The 18,631-nt window shown below is 36.7% G+C and overlaps 2 protein-coding genes across 13 annotated transcripts in view; one reads left to right on the top strand and one right to left on the bottom strand.

The window, feature by feature from the left end:
• CASK (calcium/calmodulin dependent serine protein kinase) overlaps positions 1–18,631 on the bottom strand; it is a 442,447-nt gene that overhangs the window by 168,986 nt on the left and 254,830 nt on the right. The window lies entirely within an intron of this gene.
• GPR34 (G protein-coupled receptor 34) lies at positions 524–5,013 on the top strand. Its single transcript, XM_032806595.2, has 2 exons — positions 524–570; positions 2,263–5,013. The coding sequence occupies exon 2, from the start codon at positions 2,290–2,292 to the stop codon at positions 3,424–3,426; it is 1,137 nt and encodes a 378-aa protein (XP_032662486.1). The 5' UTR covers positions 524–570; positions 2,263–2,289; the 3' UTR covers positions 3,427–5,013.

Raw genomic sequence — 18,631 nt, 5'->3', positions numbered from 1 at the left:
CTATGAATTGTTTTATGTAAAACTCAAACTCTTAAGAAAAAAATAGTAGCCCCTGATAAGAAGATATAGCTTCCTAATTAGCCTAACTGAAATCTGAAGATTCCAGAGGCAGCTCGACTCAAATCAAATTATGGATGTGGTATTGTAGTTTTTGATTATCAGAATTTTGGAAGCAGATGCATCCAAGCCAAAAGCACCTTAATTATTTTTCCAGAAGGAAACCATCAAAAGTTTCTAGACAAACGTCAACATGTCCAATTACTCTTGTATTGCGCCCTGGACAAAACAATATATACAGAAAAACTGATTAAGATTCAGCAAAAAACAAAACTACTATTTTAAACCGTGACTCAATTTTATAAACTCTAAAAACCCTTAAACAAAAAAAAAATCTTTGCCAGAAACATCACCACAGCAACACGGGAAGTTTATCTAGCTGACTGGACTGATTCTTATCATAGAGAAGCTTTTTCTGTAGCTTTCTAATAAGACAGGCACATTATCTTCCTCTTTCCATTTTAAAGTGTTTTAGAAAACAGTCAGCAGAAGAGGTCCGTAACTAATCAGAATGTGAGTATTTCTCTTTTAATTAAAGATATGCTAAATCAAATTTCAGATTAATATAGATTATAAAGGTACTTGTGACCATTCAGAAACTTAGAACATTTAATTAAAAGCTTCAAAATTTAAGTAAATTATGTCTGATTTGATATCTGTGATAGCATTTGCCCTGACAGATGAAAAGATTGCAATACTTATATAACTTAATATTTGCTTCTCTATTTTCCGTAAAAATTATATAAATCGTAGTATCAAGGTTCTCCCCCCCACTAAGAGCGCTTAAATTAGCAAAGTGAAAGATCATCTTGAAAAGTACAATTGCAATAAACATGCTCTCTATCAGATCAATCCTACTTCTTTTACAATAGTTTGTGGCCTAAGTAATGCAGTATGACAATACTGTAGACATATATTAATAAGATTACAATCTGTATAAGATTATTTACATAGCGTGAAGTCATTTTCAGTATATTACTATTGTCATAAGAACAGTCAACATGGTATACAAAAATATTTTAGATCCTCCATTCAATTATTCTGAATCTTTCAAGTGTACATCTTTATGCATATTATTAGCTCTTAGCAATATTCAGATTTTTTCTTCTGTATTATATTGTTGCCATCTGCACTGTTAAAATTGTATCCCATATTCAATTATACTCTATATTTTAAAGAGTTAATATATAGATGAAAGTTTACTGTAGGACGCAATTTGGGATACTCTCCCCCCCCGCCCCCCCCGTTATCCCCCCAAATCTGTTGTTCTGTTAGAGTTATAAGAGTACAAACAAGTGTAAAACTGTGAGTTTATCAAAACCAAAGATCTGGCTTAAAAAAACAAACCCTAAACTCAATGAAGCTGTCATTTACTCTGTAACCCAGTATTTTAAATTTCCATATTGACAGATGTTCTCATGCAAAAAAACAAAAACAAAAGAACCCATTAGCAATCAGACAAATTAATGTCAAAAGAGAGACTTAACAGACTAAATAGTGTTATTAGCAAAATATGTAGAATACAAATCAAGTACGAAAGTGAAGAAATCAGTCAATTACTTACTTGATCAAACGTACATCATTCTATTATTTTCATTGCTGTTTTGCCCCTTCAGGAAAACACTTATTTTAGACATTTCTATTAAAAATATCTTTTTTAACTCTAATGTGAAGCCAAGGCTGAGCCTCTGTCTTCTGGTGTTATTGTGGCTTCCTGCCCCTCCTCACAAACTCAAAGTAAGAGACAGTGTGAAAATAACTCAGCACTCAGTATTTATTGGAACAAATATAAATATACACAACAAAATAAAACATGGTAAGTATAATTTGTCTTGCCTCTCCCTCACAGAAAGTGTTTTTCAAACAACATACAAAAGAATTATATTTTAAAAAGTAATTACAACAAAACTATAAATGATCTTTTGCATGAGTTTTGTATCAGCATCTGCTTTTCCACACTCAGTGGAAGTGTGAACAGAAGAGGCTATAACATACAAGTGCCTCAATAATTTTGAAATCTGGTTAAAGTTCTTCTGCACAACCGATGGTACTTAATAAATTATAGATATTTGTATTTGCTACTATTGTTGCTGCCTTTAAACATCTATAAATAATTTAAGACTGTGCCTATGACAAATTAACTTAACATACAAAATTAATACCATAGTGAACAACTCTTATGTATTTCCCTTTGCATCCTTATAGGACAGTATAAGAAAGCTCGAACATACGATGGAGGCAACTTCACCTGAGATCCTGAACTCTTCTTCATACAAGGAAGTCTTCTGGAGTTACCAAACTGAGCTAACCAGAAACTTCTCTTCGGAAACCGCAAATGCTACTGTCTGTCTCATAAATGAAGGCGCCTTGTCTCTTGTTTTCATCATTTTTTACTCCATTATTTTTGTTATTGGATTGGCTGGCAATATTATAGCCTTGTTTGCTTTTTTCTACATTAATCACAAAAGAAATTCTATCCAGATTTACCTGCTTAACGTAGCCATTGCAGACCTTCTACTGATCTTCTGCCTCCCCTTCCGTATACTGTATCATATTAACAGAAACACATGGATGTTGGGATTGATTTTCTGCAAGATTATAGGAACCCTATTTTATATGAACATGTACATTAGCATCATACTGCTGGGATTAATTAGCGTGGATCGTTATGTAAAAATTAACAAGTCTATACGACGTCCAAAAATGTTAACAGCTACACGAAGCAGATATATCTGTTGCATATTGTGGGCAATTGCAGTAATAGGATTCATAACGACAGTTGCTCACTCTGTTAAGAGGGAAGAATACAATTCGACTATGTGCTTCCATTACAGAGATAAACAGAATGCAAAAATGGAGGCAATTTTAAACTATATTCTTGCTACAGTCTTTTGGATAGTTTTCTTTCTACTAATACTTTCGTATATTAAAATTGCGGAGAACCTTCTGAAAATTTCCAAGAAAAGAGCAGATTTTCCCAATGCTGGAAAGTACAGCACCACAGCACGGAATTCCTTCATTGTACTTATTATTTTCACCCTGTGTTTTGTACCATTTCACATATTCCGATTTGTCTACATTACATCACAATTACAACACACATCTTGTAACTGGAAGGAGATAATTCACAAATGCAATGAGATAATGCTTTTATTTTCAGCTTTCAACAGCTGTTTAGATCCAGTTATGTATTTCCTAATGTCCAGCAGTGTTCGTAAGACTGTATTCCGACTTATTTGTAGAACACTTCATGGAGACTCAAGTGTGAGTGACAGTATTTCAGAAATGAAACTTGGGCAATCTCGTCATGATACTGCAACTACCATTACCCCCCATTCAAGCTTTTTAAAGAAAAATTCCCTCATCTGATTGCCTAAATATAATGGACAACCACTTACCAAAAAGACAAGCAGATAATCTACTAGATAATCTAGATAATTGAAACTGGATGTATGTGTGTACAGGAATGTACAACAATACAGAGTTGGTAATACTGCCTCAAGAAAAGCCTTTCCGCCCTCCTTTCCTTCCTTTTTTACAAGTATGGAAGGTCATACTTCAACTGCTTAAACAAATTAAAAATGATTTTTGGTGAAAAAGAGCTTAACTTTTTTTTTATTACAAATCAATATGAAGTTTGAAACCTTCAATTATAGATTCATTTAAGAAAGGATTAATCTAGAGCACTTTCTTTCAGGGGCAAATTTTCAAAATGTGACCTTGACGTGTGCGCAAGAAGCTTTACACACAAATACTTGGCATGCATTTATTAGCACTACTAGCTCTGCACATATGATAGGATGAATTTTGCACAAGTAAATCTTTATCTGTATCTAATTCAAACCAACTATGAAACTGATGTATTACAGATTTTATAAATCCGTCTTTGAAAAAAATATATTTTAGCAGGCTTCAAAAATAAATCAGCATCGTAACTGCATTTATTAAACTAATCCTTTCAGCAAAATGTATCATAATCTATTATGAATGTGACTTACACAGAAGGTAAGAACTAAAACAATTATTAGTTCATTTATTGGAAAAAATGTGCTTTTTATTTTGTTTATTAAGGAAAATTTGAATATTCAATTACTGATTTTGAAATCCTCTAACAAGCCTTCCAGAACCTTCATTATGTTAAACACCAATCTTAACTCAGGGAGGAAAAAGGTGAAAATACAGGAAAGTAGGCAATTCACATTTTGAGGCGAGAGCGGCAAGGGATGAAGGGGATTATTCAAGATTTGTTTCAAAATTCTATTGACAAATCTAATAATTTCAAAACGCACATGTATGCCAAAATCTCAACAAGGATAAGAAATTCATAACGAAAAACAGTTACAAAAACTGTAAACACAAAATTAAGCTGTTGTGGATGTAGGAGGATTTGAAATGAGCAGTGTTTTGTCAGTTCTGGTCTCTGTTCAATCCCAATCACCTACATTTTGAGGTTAATATCTACTTGTATATTTCCAAAAACATTTATTTAAAATATAATACACCTATGGCAGAGACCATGTCTTTTTACATGACTAAAGTATCACAATCAATGATGTCATGCAAACAATAATAAAATATTAAATGTGGACGGCATAGCCCAATTCAGATTTAAAACCAAGCAGATTTATGCAGTTAATGCATGCAGGCTGAGTAAAACTTTTAACAATGTTTAACTAGCCTTGATGACTAGGGAGTGGGTGAGGGAGGGAGCTAGACGAAGAGTGAAGGAACTGGACTAAGAATGGAACTTGAATCTCTAATGTGATAGGCCACAATGCTGGCCAGGCCTGAATTTTGTTTTAAGCTCTAAAATAAAAGGGTCTAATCCTGCAAAATTTGAGTAACTTTATTCAAGTGAGTAGTTGTACTGAAGTTGATGAAAACACTCTTGTGACTGCTCCCTATATCTTTGAAAGACTGGGTCCTAAGGCACCATGTTGCATGTCTAAATCCTGGTTCCAGTCAATGGCAAAACTTCTATTGACCTCAATGGAACCAAGATTTCACACGCTGTTTCTTTTACATTTTGGACATCATTTTAGTGTAGTTTTTCTGTGAATCTATTATTGTTCAGGTTTGGTGCTGCTGGATATAAATGTGTTCTCTAAACCAGTTACTGGTAACGGTATATTATATTTCAAAACTGTGGGTATCTTTTGTATCTTCTTTAGAAATAATGTGATTCTTATAATTTTATTTTAAGTTTTACTGGTCTCAACATTTGCATTTTTCTTCAATATTTGTATACAAATAATATTTAAGATTGATTTTTAGCATAGTTTCTGAGTGATTCTTATAGCAATTTCTAATCTGCTTTTCAGAAATAATGTCAAAGCTGGCAGACAATCACAGCTCACAGCTATGTCTTTGTCCATAAACCACCAGGTCATATGGTCTCCTTGCTCTGTTTCCACACTCTTGCCTATGAGCCCACAAAAAACTGCATCCTTCTCTCTAGAGCACTCACAAATCAAACTGCTTATACATTTCTATTTTTTTTACTGACCAGAACTAGCCAACAGAAACTACAAATGAAATGAAAAGCAAAAATAAAATGTTCAGTTAAGTACAGGTTGAAAGTAGGTTGAATATCCCTACTCACCAGGCATGCAAGGTATTGAACAAGGAAACAAGAAAAGACATTCAATTTCTCTCTCTCTCTCTCGCTCTCTTTTTTTTTTTTTTTTAAGAATACATTAATTTAAATCCAGAAACCTCATTCGAAGGTGACCATCTATAGAAACAGTGTTATCATAATGGTACGTTCTGGAATATCTTCAGTGAACCAAATAGTAGAATGAGAATTCACAGTTTCAATTTCTTCTGAATGTCACCTTTGGGGAAAGCCAAAATTGAGTAGAAAAGTGCTTGTGATTATAGAAAAACCTGCTTTACATTTGTTTTTGTAAAGCCATCATCATTAATTTTGTTATTGTAATATTGTTTTGTAAAAAAGCAATTAATCACTCTGCAATCAGGACAACATGAAAATTATTATTCAGTTCTGAAGCTATACGAGCAAGATTTGAGCCTATCAGATGTAATGGTGGGCTTTTTTGTTTTAATAATTTGTGTGTGATCTACTTGTGAAAGATACTGCTCCGGAGACTGACATTGACTATATATAGGACAGGTACAGGACAGCAGAAATTAAACTTTTCCATAATGTTCTACCAAATTTTAACGCTAACCTGGAGTTATCACCTTTGTGAGGTGGAGGTGATTCAATCTTAACACAACCACCATGTTAAGATTGCTAAAAGTTCTAATAAGTGCTATTTTATTTGTGATGTACAAATTTGTATACTGGGATCTGATCTGAGACCATGAATGTATTTCAATCAGACCATTAAGTATAGAATTATGTGAAAAGCTGATTTTTGGTTCACTGGAAGTTCCAAAAATTATGAAAAAAAATTGTTTTAGATTCATCCAAAATCATTTAATTTTTTTTTTTTTCAGTGAACCAAAAGTCTACATAAATTTTTTGGGGGGGTTGAATGCAATTTTTGTTCAACTCCAAACTAAGTGTTTTGTTTCTGAACTTTTAAAAATGTTTTTGTATTTTAATTTTTTAAAACAAATAAATTTCAAAAAAAAAATCAAAATGTCTAGTTTAAAGAAAATGTCAAAATGATTTTTTTTTTTTTTAAGTTTTGTCCTGACTAAAACAATTTGGCAAAGTAGACAACTTTGAAATGTTTCCCTAAACCCGAATCTGCAGTTTTGATCAAAAAAAGTTTTGGCCAAAAAAGTCACGCTGTTCTAATTAAAAAGCTTCTGATAATAATGATGTTTGCCGATGTTGACGTTGGTTGGATTTTAACCAGTGATCTTGTTTAAATTTTTTCTACTATGGTGTACTAATAAATCTTGGAAACTTTAAAGTAAAGGTAAAAACACAAATCTGTACTTATTTCTTGATGAATAATAGTGTTTGTTGGTATTGCTTTTAAATAAAATCCAAGTGTTTTGTCTCTTCATTTTAATTGTTAAAAACTTACATTTATACAACTTTTTCATTCTAGGGGACCCCAAAGGACTTTACATGCTAGTACGTATACACACAGAGTATGAAATGGAAGGTAGCAACTTCTAAACAAAGAGAGACAAGTTGACATTTTTAGGCAGAAGTGTCTACCTTATCCCATTAAAATCGAAAGAGAATTTCAGGTAGGCTATAGGCTTCAACTTTCTCTCTTCTGGAACTGAGTTATATCAGCTTAGATGGTACAATATCATGTGCTGCAAATCAGCCTTGTGGAATAACAGATTCTGAAATAACATTGGACATCTGTAGAAAATTACATCATGGTATCAAAATCACATTTCAAAATGTTTTTATATAATGATGTGTTCTGATGCACGTTTATTCTGCTGGACAGATTTCTATACATGACAATCCAAGCAGGCAGACTGTAATTACTCGAACTGAAATTTGGCTAAAACACCAGGATTATCCCCTCTAAACCTGTGAAGTGTGTCACATGATAAGAGACTTGAATGACAAGTAGTTTGGACCTCTATTTTACATTTCATCCCAAAGATGGCAACCAATAATATGATTGGGCATTGTACACTATCCACTCCACTACCCTTAATCATGCTGAGAAGTACATGGATTTCAATACAATTATTCTTGATGGACTATTCCCTCATAACTGCCAGATTGTTACACCCTCACTGATTTCAGTGAGATTCCTGCAGATGTCTCTATATACATTTTATGGGCCTCAGGCTGCTCTTCTATTGAAGTCAGTGGCAAATTTTACATTGACTTCAATAGGTGCAACATCATGACTATGTCTCTGTCTTTCTCTAAATTTTATAAATACACATGTACTCTCACACTACATACATTACACACACATGGAAGGTAAGTAAGGAAACATTTTTGTGATTCCACTTTGGACCTGTCAAACTTGACAAATCCTTTAATAGCTTAGCTATTCTAAAACATATTGAAAGACCAATCCTAAGCAAAGTATTTCAAAATTTAAGGAATAAAGACCAGGCTTGAGTTATCATCATATAAAAATGTTTCTGGCTCTAGTAAACAACTTTTGTTTTCATATTCAATGTAATTACACTCCTAGTTTTAACTTGTAAATTGGTATTTTTCTGGGGGAGAATATGGGAGAAGTGACATGTTAATTATTCTGGCGATTCAATAGTATATTTAAGAGCTGAAGTGAATAACTAACTTCCTCTAAACAACAGTGAATTTAGTCTTGATACCCCCAAAAGGAAGAGCAGTCTTGCAGCACTGTTCTCAGCAACAAATAGGGGCCAGATAACTCCCTGCACTGGGAAATTCCAGCAGTGACCACCTAGCCTGAGACTACCTTCAAAAATATACATAGAAAGGGATAGATGTGTTGCACAGTATGGAGAGGCTCCTCAGAGAAGACACTACAGTCTCACTAGGCCAAAATAAATTTATTGCATATTCCATACAGCGGTAGTGGGAACAATGTGCATCTGTTACCTGCCAGCCCTATCTCCACCCCTCACACAAATCTCCGGACCAACTGAGGGCTCGCCATAGAGTCTGGGCAAGGGATGAAAGAACCAAAAATATAACAGGGCCCTCGCACCATGCAGACAGGGATAGATCCTAGTTCAGAGGACATGCACAGATATCAGAGCACCAGAACCAGAGCGTCACCATCAGAAAATTAAGTACCTTCTCTGTCTGTCTCTCTCTCAGCTGAGTGTAGGGAGCAACTCTGCTTGGGAGTAGGGACCAAAAACTACTTGAAACTCTGCAATGTTACTGGAAGATGAGAAATACAGTTGAACTGACCTTTCCTAAAAAAAAGTTTTATTAGGGCTGTCGAGACTAAAAAAAATAATCGCAATTAATCACACTGTTCAATAATAGAATACAATTTATTTAAATATTTTTGGATTGTTTTACATTTTCAAATATATTGATTTCAATTACAACACAGAATACAAAGTGTACAGCGCTCACTTCATATTTATTAATGATTACAAGTATTTGCATCGTAAAAAAAACAAAAGTAGTATTTTTCAATTCACCTAATACAATTAACGCAGTGCAATCTCTTTATCATGAAAGCTGAACTTACAAACGTAGAATTATGTACAAAAAAACCTTGCATTCAAAAATAAAATATAGAGCCTGCAAGTCCACTTAGTCCTACTTCTTCTTCAGTCAATCGCTCAAACAAGTTTGTTTACATTTGCAGGAGATAATGCTGCCCACTTCTTGTTTACAATGTCACCTGAGAGTGAGAAAGGACGGCTTACCTGTTCCGTAACTGGCATTCTTCGAGATGTGTTGCTCAGGTGTATTCTACATCCCGCCCTCCTTCCCCTCTGTCCTTTCTTCTTCGAGTGATTGCTCATGTGTTTTCACAGAAGGTGACTCCAAGCTATATCTGATGGAGGTGGGTAGGAGTTTAAAGGTTAGCGGGACGGAGTTCCGCTCTACCAAACTCGGCATCATCCCTTGCTTGGGAGACGCCTTGCTTCTTAGCAGGTGAGCGATGCCAGATGGTGGAGGGAGCCTCACTCTGCACCAAGGATGCGGTGCCCGGTGTCATCTCTGGTCAGCGCGCCAGTGCCGGGGCCAGTGCAGATTCCATTAGTAGGGCCCGGAGCCAGATATCTCTCTCTCATTTAGTTCGATGCTTGAACAATTTACAGCTCTTACAGCCGTCAGTTATGTGGGTCTCGCTCAGCAGTGGAGACAGTGAGTGTGCAGGTTGCTTCTTGGCATGACTTGAAGTCTGGGGCACGGGGCATGCCCTGAGACAGGCAACTAACTAAAGAAGTTATCCAAATATTGGAGAAGACGAGTACTACTAAGGCTACTAGAAGAGCTACAGCAAAGCTGGAGCACAAAGTTCTACCTTCACTGGCAGCAAGAAGGAACTGAGGGTGGGGGGAGCATGCAGCTCCTTTTATAGTGCGATATAGAGGCGCCACTCCAGGGTTCACAGCAGTACTCCCCTCCTACGGGTACTGCTAAAGGAAAAATTTCTGGCACCGGTGCACATGGCGAGCACGCAAACCTACTGTGGAATACACATGAGCAATCACTCAAAGAAGAACAGGTATTCTCATGGCACTTGTAGCCGGCGTCGCAAGATATTTGCGTGCCAGATGTGCTAAAGATTCATATGTCCCTTCAAGCTTCAACCACCACTCCAGGAGACATGCGCCCATGCTGATGATGGATTCTGCTCAAAAACAATCCAAAGCAGTGCAGACCGACACCTGTTCATTTTCATTATCTGAGTCAGATGCCACCAGCAGAAGGCTGATTTTCTGTTTTAGTGGTTTGAGTTCTGTAGTTTCCGCATCAGAGTGTTGCTCTTTTAAGATTTCTGAAAGCATGCTCCATGACTCATCCCTCTCAGATTTTGGATGGCACTTCAGAGTCTTAAACCTTGGGTCAAGTGCAGTAGCTATCTTTTAGATATTTCACATTGGTAAGTTCTTTGTGTTTTGTCAAATCTGCAGTGAAAGTGTTCTTAAAATGAACAACATGTGCTGGGTCATCAGCCGAGATGGCTGTAACTTAAATATATGGCAGAATGCGAGTAAAACAGCAAGGAACATACAATTCTCCCCCAAGGAGTTCAGTCACAAATTTAATTAACACTTTTTTTTTTTTTTTTAAATGAGCGTCCTCTGGAATGGGGCCGAAGCATGAAGGGGCATACAAATGTTTAGCATATCTGGCATGTAAATATCTTGCAATGCTGACTACAAAAGTGCCATGAAAATACCTGTTCTCACTTTCTGGTGACATAGTAAATAAGAAAAGCGCAGCATTATCTCCTGTTAAATGTAAACAAACGTTTGTCTCAGCGATTGGCTGAAGAAGAAGTAGGACTGAGTGGACTTGTAAGCTCTGAAGTTTTACATTGTTTTGTTTTTGAGTACAGTTATGTAACAAAAAACATCTACATATGTTACACTTTCACAATAAAGAGATTGCACTAGAGCACTTGTTTATCATTTTTACAGTGGAAATATTTGTAATAAAAATATTCTTTGATTTCAACTACAATATATATATATACACACACACACACAATATACATGAAATACAATATATATGAAAATGTAGGAAAATATCCAATATATTTAATAAATTTCAACTGGTATCCTGTTTAACTGAACTATTAAAACTGCGATTAATCGACAGCACTAAGTTTTATTTTTAAACAAGAAGTCAAGAGGTGGTTATAATACTGAGCTTTAACAATCTTAATGAGAGTGATGTAAGCAATGCCACAACACATTACTGCCTGTGTTGTCTTTTGTAATCATTCTGCGTCCTCTTCAAAATTCTATCGTGATATTGACATACTGTCACTTCTGACTCCAGTTAAAAATAAAGCTGGCACTTTATAGTATTATCTGGGAACAGAACTTAAATTAAAGTCTTCATATTTTAACAAAAGGGGAAAAATACACTGTGGCATGATACTCCATATTCTTCATAGAAATATGATGATGATATGAATTTGGCCTAAGAAATATTTTATGCAAATTGGGTCTTGGTCTTGTAAGATATTTTTGGAAAGGTTATAATTTACTGAATGAGATTATCCAATTTGTATGGATGCATCATTTCTGTGTCTGGAGTTAGGAATATTAACTATGTAACAATTACAATTGTGTGTATACTTGGGAAATGTCTACCAGACAATAAGCAATCAGCCTTGATAGGTCAATAGAAAAAGACAGGAGTCTTTAAAGGTATGGATCTCCCATCCTCCTTCAGTTCCTTCCTGTGGATGCTGAAAATACAGTAACTCCTCACTTAAAGTTGTCTCGGTTAATGTTGTTTTGTTGTTATGTTGCTGATCAATAAGGGAACATGCTCGTTAAAAGTTGTGCAATGCTCCCTTCTAATGTCATTTGGCAGGCGTTTGCTTTGTCCACTGTTTGCAGGAAGAGCAGCCCACTGCAGCTATCTGGTGGGGGTTTGGAACCAGAGGGGGGCTGCCAGTCCACCATCAGCTCCCCGCTCCCCTAAGTTCCCTGTGCTGCAGCCACCCAGCAGGCTATCATTTGCTGGCAGTTCAGCTGTCCCTCCCCTCACTGCCATGTGCTGCTCCTGCCCTCTGCCTTGGAGTTGCTCCCAGAGACACCTGCTTGCTGTGCAGGGGGGAAGGAGTGGGGCCTATGTCAGGTTGTCCCTCTCCCCCCTGCTCCTGCACGCTGCGTACACCTTCTCCACACAGAGCAAGGAGGGGACACAGATGGAGGGGGAGAGAGCTTGGGGCAGCAGCTGCTGTCTCAACTTCCTGATCCACTTAAGAGGACAATGCACTTAAGGGTGGGTCAGCTTACTTAAAGGGGCAGTGTGTGTCTCTCTCCCACACACAAGGTGTGTGTCTGTCTGTCTCTGTCTGCCATGCTGTCTCCCCTCCCTCGTGTTCATGCTGTCTTGTATGAGAGGCTACATTAACAACGTGTTAACCCTTGAGGGCTCAGCTGAGTGCTAGTTCATCATTTACCAGCAAGACATTCCCTGGGAAATATCCCTCCCTCTTCCACGCTCTAACTTCACCACCTCAACCAAGCTTCACAATCATCATAGCTGTGAACATTATTAAATTGTTTGTTTAAAATGTATACTGTGTGTATATCTATATAATATATAGTTTTTTGTCTATTGAAAAAAATTTCTCTGGAACCTAACCCCCTTATTTACATTAATTCTTCTGGGGAAATTGGATCCGCTTAACATCGTTTCACTTAAAGTCGCATTTTTCAGGAACATAACTACAACGTTAAGTGAGGAGTTACTGTAAACTTGGTTTCATGATTGCTTCAACACTGCAAGGTCAAGTGATAATATCATCTAATGCAAAATACCACCTTGGACACTGCTGATACTTTCCCACTGGAAAAAAAGGCTTCCCACCTTATGTAAATTCTATTTAAGGCTGGAAAGCAAGGCAATCAGGATTCTCCCTTCACTGCGTTCCCACCCAAGAAGAAAGACTGCTAAAAGTACCTGAAGAGAGAAGGACAGAAATCTAGTCTGTAAGAGAAATAATGAACTCTATGCTACAGAAATTCTGCATCCTACCTAAGTCAACATTTAGGGTGAGAAATTACATTTTGTAACCTGTTTCTTTAGTGAATCAAGCTTAGTTTGCATATTTTATTTGCTTAGCGATCTGCTTTATTCTGTTTGCTAACCCTTATAATCACTTAAAATTTGCCTTTTGTAGTTAATAAACTTATTTCTTGATTATAACATAACCCAGCTTGTGCAATTCATATCTGGGGGAAGGGAGGAGAAACTGTGCATGTCTCTTTCCACAATGAGGGAGAGGGCGATTTTTACGAGCTTGCGCTGCGCAGATCTTTCTATACAGTGAAAGACAGTATTATTTTGGGTTTACACCCCAAAAGGGGAGTGCTGAGCAATTTCCTAGCCTTCCCATAGAGAGCAGTTTGCAGCCTGTGCATGAATCCACAGCTGGGGTGTGTGTGTGTGTGCGCGCTGCAAGAAGCCTAATTCAGCAAAACAGGGAAAGGGAGTCCAGGTGGTGGAGCAAGAAGGGCTCAATGAAACCCCAGTATAACAGGCAGCAACCCAGAAGGAGTGGGGAGTCCAAACCCTCACATATACAAACTATTCCTTCCACTAAAATTTATGGAAGGCAAAATCATCATGATATGCAAGATCAGACAATGAAGAGTCTGATAAATTCAGAATACTGTTGCTTGAGATACTTTTCTCCGAGCTCTCTCTGTTACGAATGTGAACACTGCTGATCACTGTGGAATGAGAGTCAGCAGGCAAAGAAAGAAAGCAAGCAAGCAAAGGTAAAAAGCTGAAGTCAGCAGAATTTACCCCTTTGATTATCAGCCTCATCTTCACTGTAATACTTATGTTTTGTTTTTGCAAATGATTAAAGCTAGTCAAAAACCACACTAATTCTTGTTTTTCCACAAAATCTACAAAAAATTCTATATGTGAGAAAAAATTCTGGCAACTCTTACCAAAAATCCTAAACAGATGCATATAAATTGAAGAAACAAATTTTAATTAAATTGTAATGTAACAGAATATAGTGAAAATTCTCTTCTGTGACTACCACTTTCAAATGCAGTTTAAATGTAAAAGCTGAATTTTAAAGTCAACGTTTTCATAATCAGTATAAGCCTTTTTCCGCCTCCTGCTTTGCATGTATGATAAAATGAGACCTCTGGAGGCAGCATGAAGAATTTCACTAGAATAATTTTGAAATTATTTAGTGTTAATGACGTGAATCCTAAACAAGGCCAAGAACAAAATTTTAAAGCTAAGATAGACACAAAAGCATCTTTGAGGCAGATTTTTAAATGTCTGATCAAAGTTATTTTACCTGTATTGTGTAACAAGATACATGGACAGCACTGGACAGTGAACAACCTGCTTTATTTTCCTATTTGTAGTAACTAAATAGCAGGTTATGAAGATATGGCTACAATATATATCCCTGCCCATGCACTCCTGTGGACAGTAAAAATGCAACACGCTTTTCTGGGATGTCCCTATCACTTTTGCATACAGTTATATTAATCAATTAATATATTAAGTTTCACTTTTCAATTTACACAATTTAGCCAAAGCCACTGGAAACTGAAAAATTGTTAATAGGCATCAATAGAACAATGTCTACACATTTCTGGTCCCAAATGAGCAAAATATTTACTCACAGACCTCACTCTATCCTGAGTCAACAAAGCACTTGATTTCAACAGGACTTAAAGAGGTATCTAAGTACTTTGCTGAAATGCCACTTCTAACCGCTTTACATACTAGACCTAGTCAGGAATTTTTTGATGTAAATTTTTTTTGGTCAGGAAATGAAAGTTTTGTCAAAATGACTGACATTAGGAAGATTTTCTTGGGGGCAGAGAGCAGAGGGGAGGAGACACACAGACACACACAGATGTTCAAGGAATATTTTTTGAAATTTCAGAAATCTTTGTGGAATAGCAAAACTGTTTCCTGCCCAGTTCAGATTCATATACATAATAAAACAAACCTGCAATTTTACTACAGAATTTTTATTTTATTTTTTTTAAATTAAAGATCAATAGTCACAAGATACTACACTAACTCATATACATGCTATTCAACTGTTCTTTTGGAAGCATAATCAGAGTTGTAGCTTCACAGTAGTTAATACATATTTGTGAGACAATAATATTAGTGGCCCTATATTTACAAAATATCCTAAACTATAACCAGTTTAAAACATGTTAAAATTCTTTGCCCATTTTATATATGTTATACCTCAGTGGTTCTCAAACTGGGGTCTGCAAGGGTATTCCAGGGGGTTTGCGAGTCATGTTCAGAGCTCCCGGCCCTGCTGATCAACTCCTCCCCTTCCCTCCCAGAGCCTTCTGCATGCCACAGAACAACTGTTCAGTGGCATGCAGGAGGTGCTGGGAGGGAGAAGGAGCAGGGACAGGGTTCACTCAGGGGTGGAAAGGGGTGGGCAAGAGAGGAGGGTACGGATGGAGAGGGGGGGGGTTGGATTGTGGGCCTTGGGGGACGGGGTGGTGGGGGAGGGGCTTGGGGTTGAATGGGGTTTGAGCACCCCCATGAAAATAAGAAGCCAGCTTGGGGGTCTGCGAAAAATTTTTAATCAAAATGGGGGTTCCTAAAGTTTGAGAACCACCGCTATCCATAATAATATTGCATAATAGGTAAGAATAGACTATCAAGCCAAAGGCCATCCCTTCCACTCTGAATTTCCCTGGTTTTGTGGATTTCGGTGAAGGTATTTACTGTTGGGAGTACTTTTAATTTTTTTTTAATTCTAATAATAAAATTATCCACAATATATGAACTCAGTTAAGTAAGATCAGTATTACATGTAATATAATTTGTGATTGTCTCAAACATATAACTTGTATCCCAGAGTCCCACTTGACTGCTCTCCATGTGGAGAATCTTCCTTCTATGCCATTCCTGCTGCCTTTAATATTTCAGAAAAATCAATGCGACTGTGCTCTGATTTCAATTTCCATATTCAAAACAACTGTATAAATGTTTTGGTTTCTTTTCACAATTTCCTTGTTTGAAAATGGAAGCCATAAATACAAATACTTGTGTTTCTTGTCTACTTTTCCTTTTTCAACACCACTATTCATTTCCCAAATGTTACTGTACCTTGATTTTGGTGGCGGTGATGGTAATAAGGCAGTAATCATTTTAACATAATACTTACAGAAACATCTGTTGGAATGTTATGAGCCAAAATGAATAAATCAGACCAACTCCTCTGCAACCTATATAAATGCATATTTTAAAAAATGTAGATGTATATTTTGCACTTGGTAGATAATATCATAACACACAATAAGGAGCTTTTCTAATTATATACATACCCATCTACAGTATTAATAAATACCACACAGAATATCAATTCAGTTAAATTTTTAAAATATCAACAGCAAGTAAAAAAATATTTGAAGGACTCAATCTGTAACAAGGAATAAATATTTGAAACAAATGGACAAAGATTTTTTTTTGTAAAAAAATGCCTCTACAGAAAGAAATCCATATGCTAAATTTCAGCGCAGAATTCATTTTATTACAGGAGACAAACCATCTAAAAAGATGTCTTGCTATGCTGACAAACCTATAGTGCCACTACTGAGCACAGTTAGAATACATTAATCACAAAATCAAATGGGTGTGAAGGCAGAATATTTTTTCCCCAAAGAACACAATGTTTTTAATGGCTACCCAGCTGCAGAGAAGAAAAACATGATCAAAATTACAATTAACACCTCATTTAACAACTTGGTACCAGGAAAGTTTGGAGTACCTGTGCAAGTAATACTACACATTAGAAGATGGTATCAGGAAATGCTGATTCTTGGTTTTTGATTCTTAAAGATTTAAAGAATACTCAACTCCACTGCTCCCACTCATTCTCTCACAATGCGATTTCCAGTACTGTGAATTAATGATTGATTCACTAATTCCTTATTTGCTTAATTTGGGCTATGATCACTTTCTGCCAATAAAAAACCAAGAGTATGTTCATAGGCTCATTTACACTGTTGAAAATTGTAGACCTGCCTCTGGCACATTTGATGTTTAATGGTACCGTGTTTAAACATGGCAAAAAGGAAGTTGAAACCGAAAACTGTTCATTTAAAGAAAAGTGGACTGACGTTTACTGTTCTTTTGCCACAACATCCAAAGGCTTGACCAGAACATTTAAATTGTACAAAGACTGTGGTAGTTGTTAAATGTGGGAATGTCCAACTGCACTATGAAACAAAGCACATGGATTTTAACTGCAAATATCCACTGGGCTCCCATTTAAGATCAGACAAGATCACTTAATTAAAAGACGAATATTTTCAGAGCACAAATATTTCAAAAGCTACTTGCACTCAGGAAATGCAACTGAAGCTTCACTGAGGTGTGTGCGGCAAAACACAGGAAACCTTTTACAGATGTGGACATTATTAAGCAGTGTATGACTATTACAGCAGAGAAGAAAGATGTTGACACCTTCAGACTTCTTTTGATAGAGAGAAATTTATGGAGGATTTGTTGTCCCTTAAACTGCATAAGAATCCCATGACAGGTGAGGATTTAATTCTGTTCAAACTTTTTTGTCTAATGAAGGTTTAGACATGACTCAGACTGGGTCATTTACAACAGATAGCGCTCCTGCTCAGCAAGGACAGACGGGGGAAAAGAGAGGAGGTGTTGCCTTATATATTAAAAATGTACATACTTGGACTGAGGTGGAGATGGACATAGGAGACGGAAGTGTTGAGAGTCTCTGGGTTAGGCTAAAAGGGGTAAAAAACAAGGGTGATGTCAAGCTAGGAGTCTACTACAGGGCACCTAACCAGGTGGAAGAGGCTTTTTTTTAAAAAACTAACAAAATCATCCAAAGCCCAAGATTTGGTGGTGATGAGGGACTTCAACTATTCAGATATATGTTGGGAAAATAACACAGCGGGGCACAGACTATCCAATAAGTTCTTGGACTGCATTGCAGACAACTTTTTATTTCAGAAGGTTGAAAAAGCTACTGGGGGGAAGCTGATCTAGATTTGATTTCAACAAATAGGGAGGGACTTGTTGAGAATTTGAAAGTGGAAGGCAGCTTGGGTGAAAGTGATCATGCAATCATAGAGTTAACAATTCTAAGGAAGGGTAGAAGGGAGTACAGCAAAACAGAGACAATAGATTTCAGGAAGGCAGATTCTGTAAGCTCAGAGAGCTGATAGGTAAGGTCCCATGGGAATCAAGACTGAGGAGAAAAACAACTGAGGAGAGTTGGCAGTTCTTCAAAGGAACACTATTAAGGGCCCAAAAGCAAGCTATTCCGATGGGTAGGAAGATGAAATGTGGGCAAGGAGCACGTGGCTTTACCATGGATCTGCATGATCTAAAAAAATAAATAGAAGTCATATAAAAAATTGGAAACTAGACAGAATACAAAAGGTCAATAAGTGGCAAAATATCAGGGAAGCAGGGGCAAGATTGAAAGGCAGGCACAAAATGAGCTTCAATTAGCGTACTGGATCAGGAAGCAAGACG

Source organism: Chelonoidis abingdonii, chromosome 1, assembly GCF_003597395.2.
Source record: "Chelonoidis abingdonii isolate Lonesome George chromosome 1, CheloAbing_2.0, whole genome shotgun sequence".
In the NCBI taxonomy this organism is placed as follows: Eukaryota; Metazoa; Chordata; order Testudines; family Testudinidae; genus Chelonoidis; species Chelonoidis abingdonii.
This window is presented reverse-complemented; position numbering and strand designations above follow the sequence as displayed.

Excerpts from the sequence above, each read along its gene's own strand:
- GPR34 (XM_032806595.2), top strand. The coding sequence starts at position 2,290 with ATGGAGGCAACTTCACCTGAGATCCTGAACTCTTCTTCATACAAGGAA.